The sequence below is a fragment of the Astatotilapia calliptera genome, chromosome 19 (genome assembly GCF_964374335.1).
Source record: "Astatotilapia calliptera chromosome 19, fAstCal68.1, whole genome shotgun sequence".
NCBI lineage: Eukaryota > Metazoa > Chordata > Actinopteri > Cichliformes > Cichlidae > Astatotilapia > Astatotilapia calliptera.
The window spans coordinates 8828123-8840637 of NC_137440.1; the positions used below are offsets into that span (position 1 = coordinate 8828123).

Below are 12515 nucleotides of genomic sequence, written 5' to 3' on the forward strand. Positions count from 1 at the left end.
GAATATTTCTAACATTTTGAGTTATTTTCCAGTGTTAGAAAATCAGCACTGCTCAGTGTTAGCCATTGTTAATCTTCAAAACTGACTAGGTTACTTTTAAACATATAACACTGTCAAAAGTGTTAATTTAACACTCAACAGTGTTGTATTTAATACTCAGAGGTGTGGACCCATATAGACACTCTCTAGTGTTAATTTAACACTGGAGATTTTGCTGTGTATGAGCAAGCACTTTGGCAACAGTGGGAAGGAAAAACTCCCTTTTAACAGGAAGAAACCTCCGGCAGAACCAGGCTCAGCGAAATAAAAAAAAATTGAAAAAATTAAAAAAAACAAAAAAAACAAGCGCATCCATGCTCACAGGTGTACACACGGGTGATCACACCCACAAACTACACCCTTTTTGGCTCCTACCTCAAAGCACACTGTGTTCTGTTGATCTTATGTGCTGCACAATAATGTTTAATATTTAGTATTTACTGTCATATTCCCATATATCATTGTGATGTTGTTTATTCTATTACTCTTGTTCTCTTCTGCTTGTTTTCTTTTTTCTTTCTCAACAGGTGATCCAGGTGATTGAAATATGCATTTTTTTTCTTTTTTCTTTTTTTTTCTTTTTTTTTTTCCCTGCCCATTCTGTTGGTTTTTGTTTTTTGCCCTTCTCCCCCGTCCCTCTTCTCAGCTGTTTCTCTTTCCCTCTTTCTTTCTCCCCTTCTTTCCTCCAGTCAAGTCTGTCCCGTATTCAACAAGTGAAAATAAAATAAACAATAAAAGGCGAATCAAATGGACCATTATGGCAAGGCTGGGATGGTCAATTTGGTAAAGTAAATCCGTTGGGCATCGTTCTTTGCCCAACAATAATAATAATTCTGATGGCAAAAGAGCCAAACGGGACAGGCAAAAAAAAAAGAAAAAAAAAAAAAAAAGAACCAGGCTCAGGGAGGGGCGGGGCCATCTGCTGCGACTGGTTGGGGTGAGAGAAGGAAGACAGGATAAAGACATGCTGTGGAAGAGAGACAGAGGTCAATGCAGAGAGGTTTATTACTACATAGTGAGTGAGAAAGGTGACTGGAAAGGAAAAACTCAATGCATCATGGGAATCCCCCGGCAGCCTATGTCTATTGCAGCATAACTAAGGGAGGATTCAGGGTCATCTGGTCCAGCCCTAACTATATGCTTTAGCATATAGTTAGGGCTGGACCAGAAACAAAAGGGTAAAACAAAAGGGTAAAACACAAGATAAAACCACTGACACTCACATTGAAGCATAATAATATACATAATGAACATATCAACTCACACCAGTCTAGATGCTATTGACAAAAGGTGTTTTCAAAAGCGACTTAAAAACAGGAAACGAAGATGCCTGTCTAATATTTAAAGGCAGCATATTCCAAAGTTTGGGGGCCATAATCGAAAAGGCTCGTTCTCCTCTACGTTTTAGCCTAGATTTTGGGACAACCAACAGCTGCTGGTCAGCTTTTAATGTCACCTCACAGATTATCATCATCATGATTACAGCAACTGTTAGCGTGTTTATTTATTCACCTTGAGAACTCAAAGCCAAAACATTTCTTCTTTTGATAAATGTATTTGTTCAAGGTTCAAGGGTTCAAGGTTCTTTATTTGTCACATGCATAGTTATACAAGTATATGTATGTATGTATGTATATGTGTTTATGTGTATATGTGTGTATATGTGTTTATGTGTATATGTGTGTATATGTGTTTGTATGTATATGTATGTGTATATGTATGTGTGTGTGTGTGTGTGTGTGTGTGTATGTGTGTATATAGTGGTATTTACATTGGGTGAATATGCATTAGCAGCAGCAAGCAGGTGAATTCTGTACATTAATATGAATAGACATCTGACTATTTTACAGGATAGACAATATAAACATATTTAAAATTAAAGGAATTGAAATGTACATTGTGCCTTGGTTTAGTGTCTGGAAGAGTCCTGTCTCAGTCAATTATAGATGATGTGAGAGGGCGGGTGTGTGTGTTTAGGGCACGGATGGCTTGGGGATAGAAGCTCCTCTTGAGTCTCTCTGTCCTTGCCCGGAAGATGCGGAACCTTCTACCAGATTGCAGAAGTTGGAACAGTTTGTTGCCAGGATGGGACGGGTCCTTCAGTATCTGTAAGGCATTGAATGATTTATAAGGCATTTAATGATTAAAGATGAGCATGTACATGAGTCCTGTCAGGCTCATGTGCTGAACTGAACCAGAAACACACATGCAGAATCAACAATGACAATAAACTGAGAGAAACAGAGGGTTTAAATTAAACTGGGTAATGGTGATAAGAACAAGGTGATACACACAGCTGAACTAAATCTAAGTAATAACACAGGAAGTGGAACAAAAGATAACGCACACAGGTCGGAGCTAACATAATAAAACAGGAAACAGTGACAAAGTCCAAAACTGAAAAACACTGGGACAATGACCCAGGAACACTGACAGATCTCTTTTGTTCAGAAAACCACAGGCAGTTACCTGCAGCCAGTTTTCCCAAGAGAGAGTAACCTGGCTCAGCAGTATACAAAGTTTTATATGTGAATGTGTATACTGGTGTAACTGGTTAAAACTGATGGGGAGAAATTATAGTTTGCACTAAACTATCCCTTCATTGGTGCCCCAAACTAGTCCCAGCCTCTCAGCACTAACGATTTTTCCCTATTTTCTAACCTTTACCAAATAACGTGTTGTCTTACTGACCATGAGAGCAACCCTGGCTGAGTTACAGGATACTGTTTTTGTCTCACGCAGTCCCGATGACCCACACACCACAGCATTTCAGTCAGGTTAAGCTCTGGAATTTAATTTGCATGTGTTTTTATTTTCACATTAAATTTGTAAAGACAACAGGAGCATGCAGTCATTGGACCAGATAAAACATCTTTGTCCTCTACAATTATATTTTATTTCAAAATCATGAGTAAAAATCAGCAACAAAGGTTATCAAACATTTTTGTAATTCTCAAATCATGATTTAATCTCAGTCTTTTACATTTACATATAAGAATACATTTTCATTCAGGATATTGAGATTTGTCACAGGAGGAAACATTTGTAGGCCAGTATACGTTATTCAATGGTTTAATCTTCATATTTCACAGTCACGTTACACATAGTTGAGATCACCCAACCCACTGCTCTTAATAATAATAATAATAATGGATTGCATTTATATAGCGCTTTTTGGGGCCCTCAAAGCGCTTTACAATTCCACTATTCATTCACTCTCACATTCACACACTGGTGGAGGCAAGCTACAGTTGTAGCCACAGCTGTGCTGGGGCAGACTGACAGAATGCAAGAAGGAATTTCCTCTTAAGCAAACAGAACATACAACAAAAGAAAAAACAGGTCACTCAAACTAACCTGCCTTAATAATTAAAAGTACAGAACTTGTTTTGAAGTAAGAAAGAAAAGGCCCTAAAGGCAAATTCCTACGAGGGCCTAAGAGTACATCTTTCACCATCTTACAATACTGTGATTACAGCCATTCCCCAACTCTCTGTCAATGGTATTCATGGCCAATGATCAGTGGGCTTTGATCAATGGTTGCTGATCAATGGTCATGAGAATTTGCATAATCATGATGAAGGAACTGACCTCCCAGCCCATCCCAAGAAGGGATTTCCTCCTAAGCAAAAAGAACATATAACAAAAGGTAAAACGGGTCATTCAAACTAACCTGCCCTGACAAATTCAATGCACAGAACTTGTTTAAATAGAACAAGTATGATAAAAAAAATAATAATAAATAAATATGAGCATTAAAAAACATAAATACATGTCAAATATTCATAAAAGCTTTTTAATGTTAAAAAAGAGCATTAAGAAGCAACACCTAAGGCAATAAAGTTCCTGTCCTCCATGAACTGTTCTGTGACAAAAAGACCACTGTGGGGTCACCTGTCCGAATGACAAGTTTTGTGGTTTGTTTAGATGAATCTTTGCAAAGCTGCTGCCTTGTTCTTTTGAAAGATAACAGGCTTCTCATGGCAGCCCTTCCAGCCATTTTCTAATTGTATGAGCTTTAGGATAATAACAGAGAAATCTATAGAAAGTAATAAAGTCAGTGATGAAGCTCTTTGTTTTCATTTTGTTTTATTTGCAGTTTCTCTAATCCTTGCATGGTCTGAGCTTCCAATAACATTGTGGGACTGTGCAGAAAACAAGCACCAAGCAGTATATCAGTGAAGAGCCGGGGTAAAAAACGAAAAGACTTTCTTTCTTACATATCTGCCTTAATTTGTATCTCCATCAATGATATTATTGTAAGTGATCTCAGTCCTCAAATTGTCAGTGTTGTCTTCAGGCCTTTAAATCCAGTCTCTATATTTCTTCCACGTTTCAGTTACAGTGGTAGAAAAAAAAATTTTGAACCCTAAACAATTTGTATGCTTCCCCAGTTACAGAGAAATGAACAGTCACTCGTTTTTATGGTAGTTTAATTTTAATGGAGAGGGACAGAAAACCCAGGAAAAAAACACATGACAAAAAAGGTGTAACTTGCCCGTCACTGACTGAAACAGGTGTTTGAGCCCATTGAACACAGTCAGATTACTGGCTCTGTAAGAGTGATGCATTTATGGACTATGGATTTGATATTGTTACTGTACATTACATTATGGTGTTTACAATAAAACCAACTATACTTTTATTTTGCATGTGTTTTTATTTTGACATTAGATTCATGAAGAGAACAGAAGCGTCAAACAGTCTTTGGATCTGATAAAACATCTTTACCCTTTACAATAATATTTTACTTCAAAATGACAGGTAAAAATCAGCAACAATTTTTATCAATGATTTTTGTAATTCAGTTCTCAACACATGCTTTATCTAAGTGTTTGAAAATTTGTGTTTATTCAGTGTGTTAACCTTCAAATCTCACAGTCACGTTACACGCAATTGTGAACATCCAACTTGCTGCTCCTCCAACACTGCCAAACAATAAAGGGGCAATCCAAGACAGACATGCTGCGCCTACAGTAAAATCACATTAGACACCATTAGCTGTTTGTTATACTTGTTCAACATGAGCAAAGCTTTTATTTTTCCATCTTCACCACCTGATACATAAATTATTTTAGTCGTGAACATTTATTTATAGAGACGTGTTCAATAAGAGCATTTTATATGTTTGACATGTACTTAGATAAACATCAAAAGCGAAGTGGACTAAAATATTACTATTCTGAATTTACCTGAAGCTGATCCTGTTCCCGCTCAATGAGAAAACATGTCTGTTTGCTTGGTTTTGTTTTACACACATTTAGAGAGAGTGAGAGGGAGAGAGAGAATATATAACAAAAATGTTTTTTTACCCCAGGACTGCAAGATTGCTATGAGACCTGCTCCACCTACATTAGCGAGTGCTAAATGTGGAATCAGGTTGGCAGCGATGGAGCCTGCTGCTATTCCAGCTGAAGTGAACCCCAGTGTAGGCAAATCGGCAGGGGTCAGAATCACAGTTCCATCAGGTCCTAGATTAAAAACAAAAAACAAAAACAAACTTATAATAAAGATTTTCATATCAAAATTATGCTGTGGTGATGTGATGGTGTACCTGGGGACCCAAGGACTGCCTTGCCTGTTAATAAAATACAAAAAGATATCAAATAAAATCTTGACAGTAACAATAATAATTCATATAGACTGCATATATATATATATACATGGAAAGCTGATCCATGTCTTTTACTTTTTTTTTTTTTTCAAGAGTTGACACTCCCATTTCTGAAAGAACAATACACACTAGACAGGGGAGGAGCAGCATGATGTTTTTTTTTCTAAACAGTAACATATTCATCTTATGATTGTGGAAACCACATAAAGAATGAAAGAAACATTTCTTTGCAATGATCCAAATAATCTCATTGCAGTAACAATGGGCTCTGCACAATAACAAATTATGTGTAGTAATAACTTCATTATTATAACAACAAACCTGGGGCAGCACGGTGGCACGCTGGTTAGCAGTGATGCCTCACAGCAAGGTCCTGAGTTCAGTTCCACCTTTCTTTCTGTGTGGAGTCTGCAGGTTCTCTCCAGGTATTCTCCCTTCCTCCCACAGTCCTAGAGCCCAACTGCACAGTCCAAACATATGCAGTTAGTGGGCCTAGGTCAGTTGGAAAGTCTGAATTGCCCATATGTGTGAATCTGACTATGAACGATTGTGTCTATGAGTTAGTGATCCCTGAGACAGACTCAGTACCCTGCCTCTTGCCCTAAAACAGGGGGGGTTGTTACATAAAAACACTTGCAGTTTCTCTGTAGCAAAGACTTAAACCTTTAAGTGTTATAGTCATGATTGTTGATTGGCTTCTTCTCCACATTTTTATAACAGCACTACTTTCTACACTGCAGTACCTTTTAAATAATGCTCACAAGGATATTGAATCAAAATGTGTTCCAACACACAACTTTTACACCCTTTTGTTTATAAGTCTGTAGATGAGGATGTTAGAGCTCCATGAGACAGACTTAAAGCCTATAAACCATCATTTATATTAAGGTTGACATTTTTTAAGCTTAAACTGTGTTGATTCACATTAATGTCATGAGGAATGCCGAGCTTTGCTATCATGAGAAAATAAATGCACACAACTTGTTTTGAAAGGAGAAAGAGAAAGACAAAGTCCTGTTCCTTCAATCATCACTTACCTGAATGTAAACTATGCTGGTATGTCATGGGTATGTTTGCAGTATGGGCGAGGTTTAATGCTGTCGTCATTGCAGTGGTGTGACAATCTTTGAACAACTACAAGAACCATTTCTTATGAACTGAAACTTTTGTGCAACAAAATAAATACACAACAACCAAAGTGCTTGTTTAAATCAGGTCACCTAAGACATTTCTTGTAAGGCAATAAAGACGTTTCTGTTCTGGTCTCCATGAAATGTTCCAGTTGTGACATTAAAAATCCAGCACTTTCAAAAATGTGCTTGGATGCATGTTGGTGTCTGTCTCCACCTGAGGAAGAACTTTTTGGCCTCTAATTATTTTAAATGTGTAATTTATTTTCTCTGAGGAAGGTCAGAGGTTTAAAGAAGTGCAGTATATCTGCCGTCCTTACAGATCTGCCAGTGATCTTTTTTGCTCCCACACATAATACAGAAACATTTTCAGTGACCCAAGTAACGTTTATATATGCTCCCTGTGATAAGGTTGTTCTTGTTTGTTTTCATATTAAGCAAGTGATTTAACATAAGGATTAAAACAGAAAGAAAAACCTTTGAAATAATCCATGTGTAAAATCCGTAATAAAGATGGCATTAAATAAATGAGTAAATATGTCAAACCCCTGAGATCCAACCTCACAATCACTTGTTCCATGATGACTAAAGAAAGTTTATTTACATCACAGACCCAGTGACGCCCATTCTAAGAGTTTCATTTTCCGGGAAAACAGCTGATCCTCACACTCCTATATAAGTCCAGTCGTCCTACACAGTCCAGGCTTAGGCTCCTGATCCTGAGTGCAACAATGAGTCTGTGTGAGTACAGCTGCCTTTTTCAAATCATCTCTACATCATATAAGTTCATGATTGTAGCATCACTGAAAATGTCTAAATAGTTCAGGCTGAGCTTTGGTAAGATGTTTTTTTTTTCCCTTTCTTTCTTATGTTTCAGTGACAGGCTTAGCGATCGCAATCGGAGCAGGTAACAAACCTCTTTGTTTATTGATGTATTTTTACATCTAACACTCATAGGTGAAGTCACACATATCATACATGTATTCATTTTAAAACATCCTGATGATCAGTAACCAGGTTTTTCTTCCTGTTGTCAGGTGGAGCAGTGGTCTCTGCTCCTATTGTCCTGGGGGCTGTAGGTTTCACCTCAGTTGGTATAGCTGCAGGCTCCTCCGCTGCAAGCATGATGTCTGCAGCTGCTGTGGCCAATGGAGGAGGAGTGGCAGCAGGAAGTTTGGTGGCTGTTTTGCAGTCAGCAGGTAAAAATAAATAAATAAATATTTTACCAGTGATTACTCAAAAACCTTTATTATAAACCTGAAAGATCCCAGAAACAATAACATGTGACTGTGCTGCAGTGAGGATAATACGACGGACTATTAGGTCCACGTAAAGAAAAAATATTATCAATCATTTTGAGAATAAAGTCGAAATGTGGAGATTACAAGTGTCTGAAGAAAAGCTCCCACGGTTGCTACTGTATGTCATCAGAGTTTGTGAAATTGTGCTTCAGAATCGGTTTTAGTAAGAAAGAAAGAAATGATTTTTCTTTAAGCTCATAAACACAGTGTGGTGATAAGTGTTAGGTTGTACAAAAAGCTGGTAATGGACAGATGCGAGGTTATCGATGGTTACATCCTCGTGCAATAAAGAGGATGAATGTTGTATCACAAGACGGCTGATCAGTTTGTTTCACTAACTCATCTAAATAAGGAATTTTCTTTAGCGGATATAGCGCATGTGGCAGTTTGTGTTCAAACAGTAATGTCCATATCAACAACTTTTTTCTTGTGGCTCTAATACTCCGTCGTAGGATAAACCCTCCCCCTCTCCTCTGCAGCTCAGTTACTTCATCTAACTGCTCGATCAGCTGTCTGGTGTTCTGAAGCCTGTTTTCTCTCTGCAGGTATGGCAGGTCTGTCTGGGGCCGCCACCGCAGCCGTGGGTACTGTTGGAGGGGCTGTTGGAGGATTGGTGGCTGCTCTCATCTGAGACCAGGAAATTATGATAATCAGAAAGAAAAAAAATAGTAATAAATGACATATTTACTGCTGCCAATTGGAAACAGTTGCAATAGTATCAGCGCCATGCTTCAGTAAAGCTTGGCTGAAATGTGAGTGCTGGTAATGCTGTGGTGTTTTATTACAAAACACATGAACACGGTCAAATTGTGCAACTTTAAATAAAGCCCTAATAATGAAAAGCATTTTAAAGTTGTGTTCTGGTTATTTTTATTATTTTGTTTATATTTTATTATTCTATTTATGTTATCTGAAAATACTAATACATGTATCATTATTTTTATATAATTGAGTACCAAAGCTGACATATTTGGTTTCTATAACTGGCAGAAATAAAGCGATCACCAAAGCTTGAAGTGAAGTCAGACACACTGAGTGTCGCACATGATACAAATTCTACTTGTAAGCATAAATTATTTGGATTTATTTTCTCACTGCATTATTATACTGATAAGAAAGTGATATTTTGCCATCTGGTTATAAATAGATGGTCTGCTAAAAAACTGATTACAACTCGTTTAAACTATGGGTAATGACGTCGTTGCATTTAATCATGCAAATCTCTCATGATTGAAATCAACGCATTTTTTGTTTTATTTTATTTTATTTTATGCTATATAGAACTTTCCTGTCAGAAGCTACAGCCACAATGATACTGGTTTCTTTATTTATACACGTAACCCCTTCATAAACGAAACACAAAAATACAGATACAGTTTGTGTTGCTCTCTGTCGCCCTCGGTTGTTCAGCTCTGAACATAAGGTTTTGTTACTGAGGAAAGGAAACCTTGCTTGCTATAAAAATCAGCCCATTTCAGAGCAGACGCAGGACAGAGGAGCTGTCATGATCCTGGGTCCTTTTGACCCAGCGTTTTGTGTTTTCTCTTCGCGATTTTGGTTCTGTTCTCTAATTGGTGTTTACCCTGTTCCCCCCCGTGTGTTCCTGTTTTATTGTGAAGGTCTGCGTCTTATGTGAGTGTTTTCAGTTTGCCTCCCTGGTCTCGTCATGTTAATCACTCCCAGCTGTGTCTCCCACCTGTGTGTAATCTCCCTGTGTTCTCTGATTGTATTTAAGTTGTATTTTCTGTCTTGGTAATCGCTGGTTCGTCTGTGTTGTTTCCCCTCGCTCTCCCTGTATGTATTTCTCCGGACCTCCCTGCATCCTCATTCTGGTTTGTCTTATTAGTTTACCCAGATTAGGTTTCCGGTTTCATGTTTTGTCGCCACCGCTGTTTGTACTCACACCCCTGTAAATAAACACTCATCTGCACCAGAGCTGCCGTATTTTGGGTCCTATTTCATATTCCACACGGCTTGCCCCAGCAAACCGTGACAGGAGCAGTGGCAGCTGGACGTGTGGTGGCTGTTTTGCAGTCAGCAGGTAAGTTAATACTTAGATGTTTCATTAGGATTTTAACTTGTAACAAAGAAAAAGTTCATGAAAACATCATAATCTTAGATTAGATAATGACACTATGCTCTATCATTATAATAGTACATATAACAATGACATAATCAAAGATCTAATTAATGATAACAATAACTGTGAATAATGATTCAATTCATTTTAATTTTATTTACACAGCACTAAATCACAAACACAGTTGCTGAGTAACTGAGTCCCAGGGCTGACATACTTGTTATACTTGCTATAGAAATAAAGCGATCACCAAAGCTTGAAGTGAAAACACAAAGTCGGACACACTCGAGTGTCGCACATGATACAAATTCTACTTGTAAGCACAAATTGTTTGGATTTTGTTTTATCAGTGCATTATTATGCACTGCTAACAAAGTGACATATTACCATCTGGTTATAAATTGATGGTCTGCCAAAAACTAATTTCCGACATTTAAACTGTTGTGAATGACACACTGGCGTTTAATCTGATGCAAATTTCTCATGAACGAAATCAAAAATTATTTATTTTATTTTTTATGCTATAAAGAACATTTCTTTCAGAAGCTACAGCCACAAAGACACTGGTTTCTTTATTTTATACATGTGACCACTTCATAAATCCTACTAACACCACGGCATTTACCAATATAAGCAAAGATAAGAAACACAAAAAGTAAAGAGAAATGACTCTCCAGTTTGTGTGGCTCTCTGTCGCCCTCTTTTTTTCAGCTCTGAACATAAAGTTTTGTTTCCGAGGAAAGGAAACCTTTCTTGCTATAAAAATCAGCCCATTTCAGAGCAGACGCAGAGCAGATAAAGACATGGACCCCGGTGAGTCATTTGAGTTGCTGTGCAGGGATCGTCTTTGATTTAAAAAAAATTATGGAATGTTAATGTGTGTTCTTATGTTGTGTTGTAGTGACAGCTGTGTGCAGTGCTGCAGGAGCAGGTAAGCACTTTATTCAATTTTAACTCATTTGAATCAAAGCCCGATCCATGTCTGATCCATGTCTTCTTCCTGCAGTAGGTGCCGTAGTCGCTGCTCCTGCTCTTCTGGGAGCTGCTGGTTTCACCTCAGCAGGAATAGCTGCAGGCTCCTACGCTGCAGGCATGATGTCGTCTGCTGCAGTTGCTAACGGAGGAGGAGTGGCAGCTGGAAGTGTGGTGGCTGCTTTGCAGTCAGCAGGTAAATAAATAATTAGACGTTTTATTCGGATTTTAACTTGCAACAACATGCAAAAAGACAATTTTCATGAAAATATCACAATTTTAGATTAGATAATGACACTATATTGTATCATTATGATAATAAATATAACAATGACATCATTAATGATAACGATAACTGTGAATAATGACGATGATAATGATTCAGTACACTGTGATATCAGCAGGACTGAAGTTATATAGGCACAAAGTATAAGTATTTCTCAGCTTCTTTGTGTCATGGTGCTGCAGGTGCAGCTGGTCTGTCAGCTACTGCTGGTGCTGCTGTAGCTGGTGCTGGAGCAGCAGTGGGATGGCTGGCGAGTTTCATCAGCTGAAAATCATGAAGAACTCATATATTTGCTTTACCCATCTTTTTATGCCTAAAGACGAATAAAAATACTTAAGAAAAAAATCCTGATTGAAGTTGTCATAATTCATGCATGAAAGGCTTAAGTATTACATTAATAAAAAGATTTAAATTCCAGGTGATCTCAGCAATAATATTGTTTTTTAGCCGTTTGTAATACTAACTGTACTGTTAAACTTATATATAACAAGGACAACACAAGTTCTTACAGATGGACGACTGATGAGGCAGGTTTAAGAGTGCAGTCAGAAATGAACATAACTGCCATGTGTTATGTGTTTAGTTTATCTCTCTTTTAGTTTACAGTTAAAAGGAAGCCATTTTATCCAAAAAATCCAAATCCAATTTAAAAACAGGTTTCCCCAAAGTGCTGTACAGAAACAAAAGGGTAAAACACAAGATAAAACCACTGACACTCACATTGAAGCATAATATGCATAATGAACATATCAACTCACACCAGTCTAGATGCTATCGAAAAAAGGTGTGTTTTCAAAAGCGACTTAAAAACAGGAAACGAAGATGCCTGTCTAATATTTAAAGGCAGCATATTCCAAAGTTTGGGGGCCATAATCGAAAAGGCTCGTTCTCCTCTACGTTTTAGCCTAGATTTTGGGACAACCAACAGCTGCTGGTCAGCTTTTAATGTCACCTCACAGATTATCATCATCATGATTACAGCAACTGTTAGCGTGTTTATTTATTCACCTTGAGAACTCAAAGCCAAAACATTTCTTCTTTTGATAAATGTATTTGTTCAAGGTTCAAGGTTCTTTATTTGTCGCATGCATAG

General features: G+C 37.6%; 1 protein-coding gene and 2 long non-coding RNA genes across 4 annotated transcripts; 2 read left to right on the plus strand and 1 right to left on the minus strand.

Moving 5' to 3' along the window:
* Positions 1–4682: 4682 nt before the first annotated feature.
* LOC113012731 (uncharacterized) lies at positions 4683–6835 on the minus strand. Its single transcript, XR_013903832.1, has 2 exons — positions 5975–6835; positions 4683–5617 (listed from the first exon to the last, which is right to left on the minus strand). It is a non-coding gene; the product is annotated as an uncharacterized LOC113012731 (long non-coding RNA).
* Positions 6836–7408: 573 nt separating this feature from the next.
* On the plus strand, positions 7409–8929 carry LOC113011664 (interferon alpha-inducible protein 27, mitochondrial-like). The gene is made up of 4 exons (XM_080293696.1): positions 7409–7524; positions 7661–7690; positions 7821–7982; positions 8630–8929. The coding sequence occupies exons 1-4, from the start codon at positions 7515–7517 to the stop codon at positions 8713–8715; spliced, it is 288 nt and encodes a 95-aa protein (XP_080149822.1). The 5' UTR covers positions 7409–7514; the 3' UTR covers positions 8716–8929.
* Positions 8930–9505: 576 nt separating this feature from the next.
* Positions 9506–11839, plus strand: LOC145422383 (uncharacterized). Of its 2 annotated transcripts, none has more exons than XR_013903667.1 (5): positions 9506–10125; positions 10876–10977; positions 11066–11095; positions 11171–11332; positions 11605–11839. It is a non-coding gene; the product is annotated as an uncharacterized LOC145422383 (long non-coding RNA). The 2 variants fall into 2 exon arrangements; XR_013903668.1 differs by having other exon boundaries at positions 9572–10125; positions 10908–10977.
* The last annotated feature ends 676 nt before the right edge of the window (positions 11840–12515 follow it).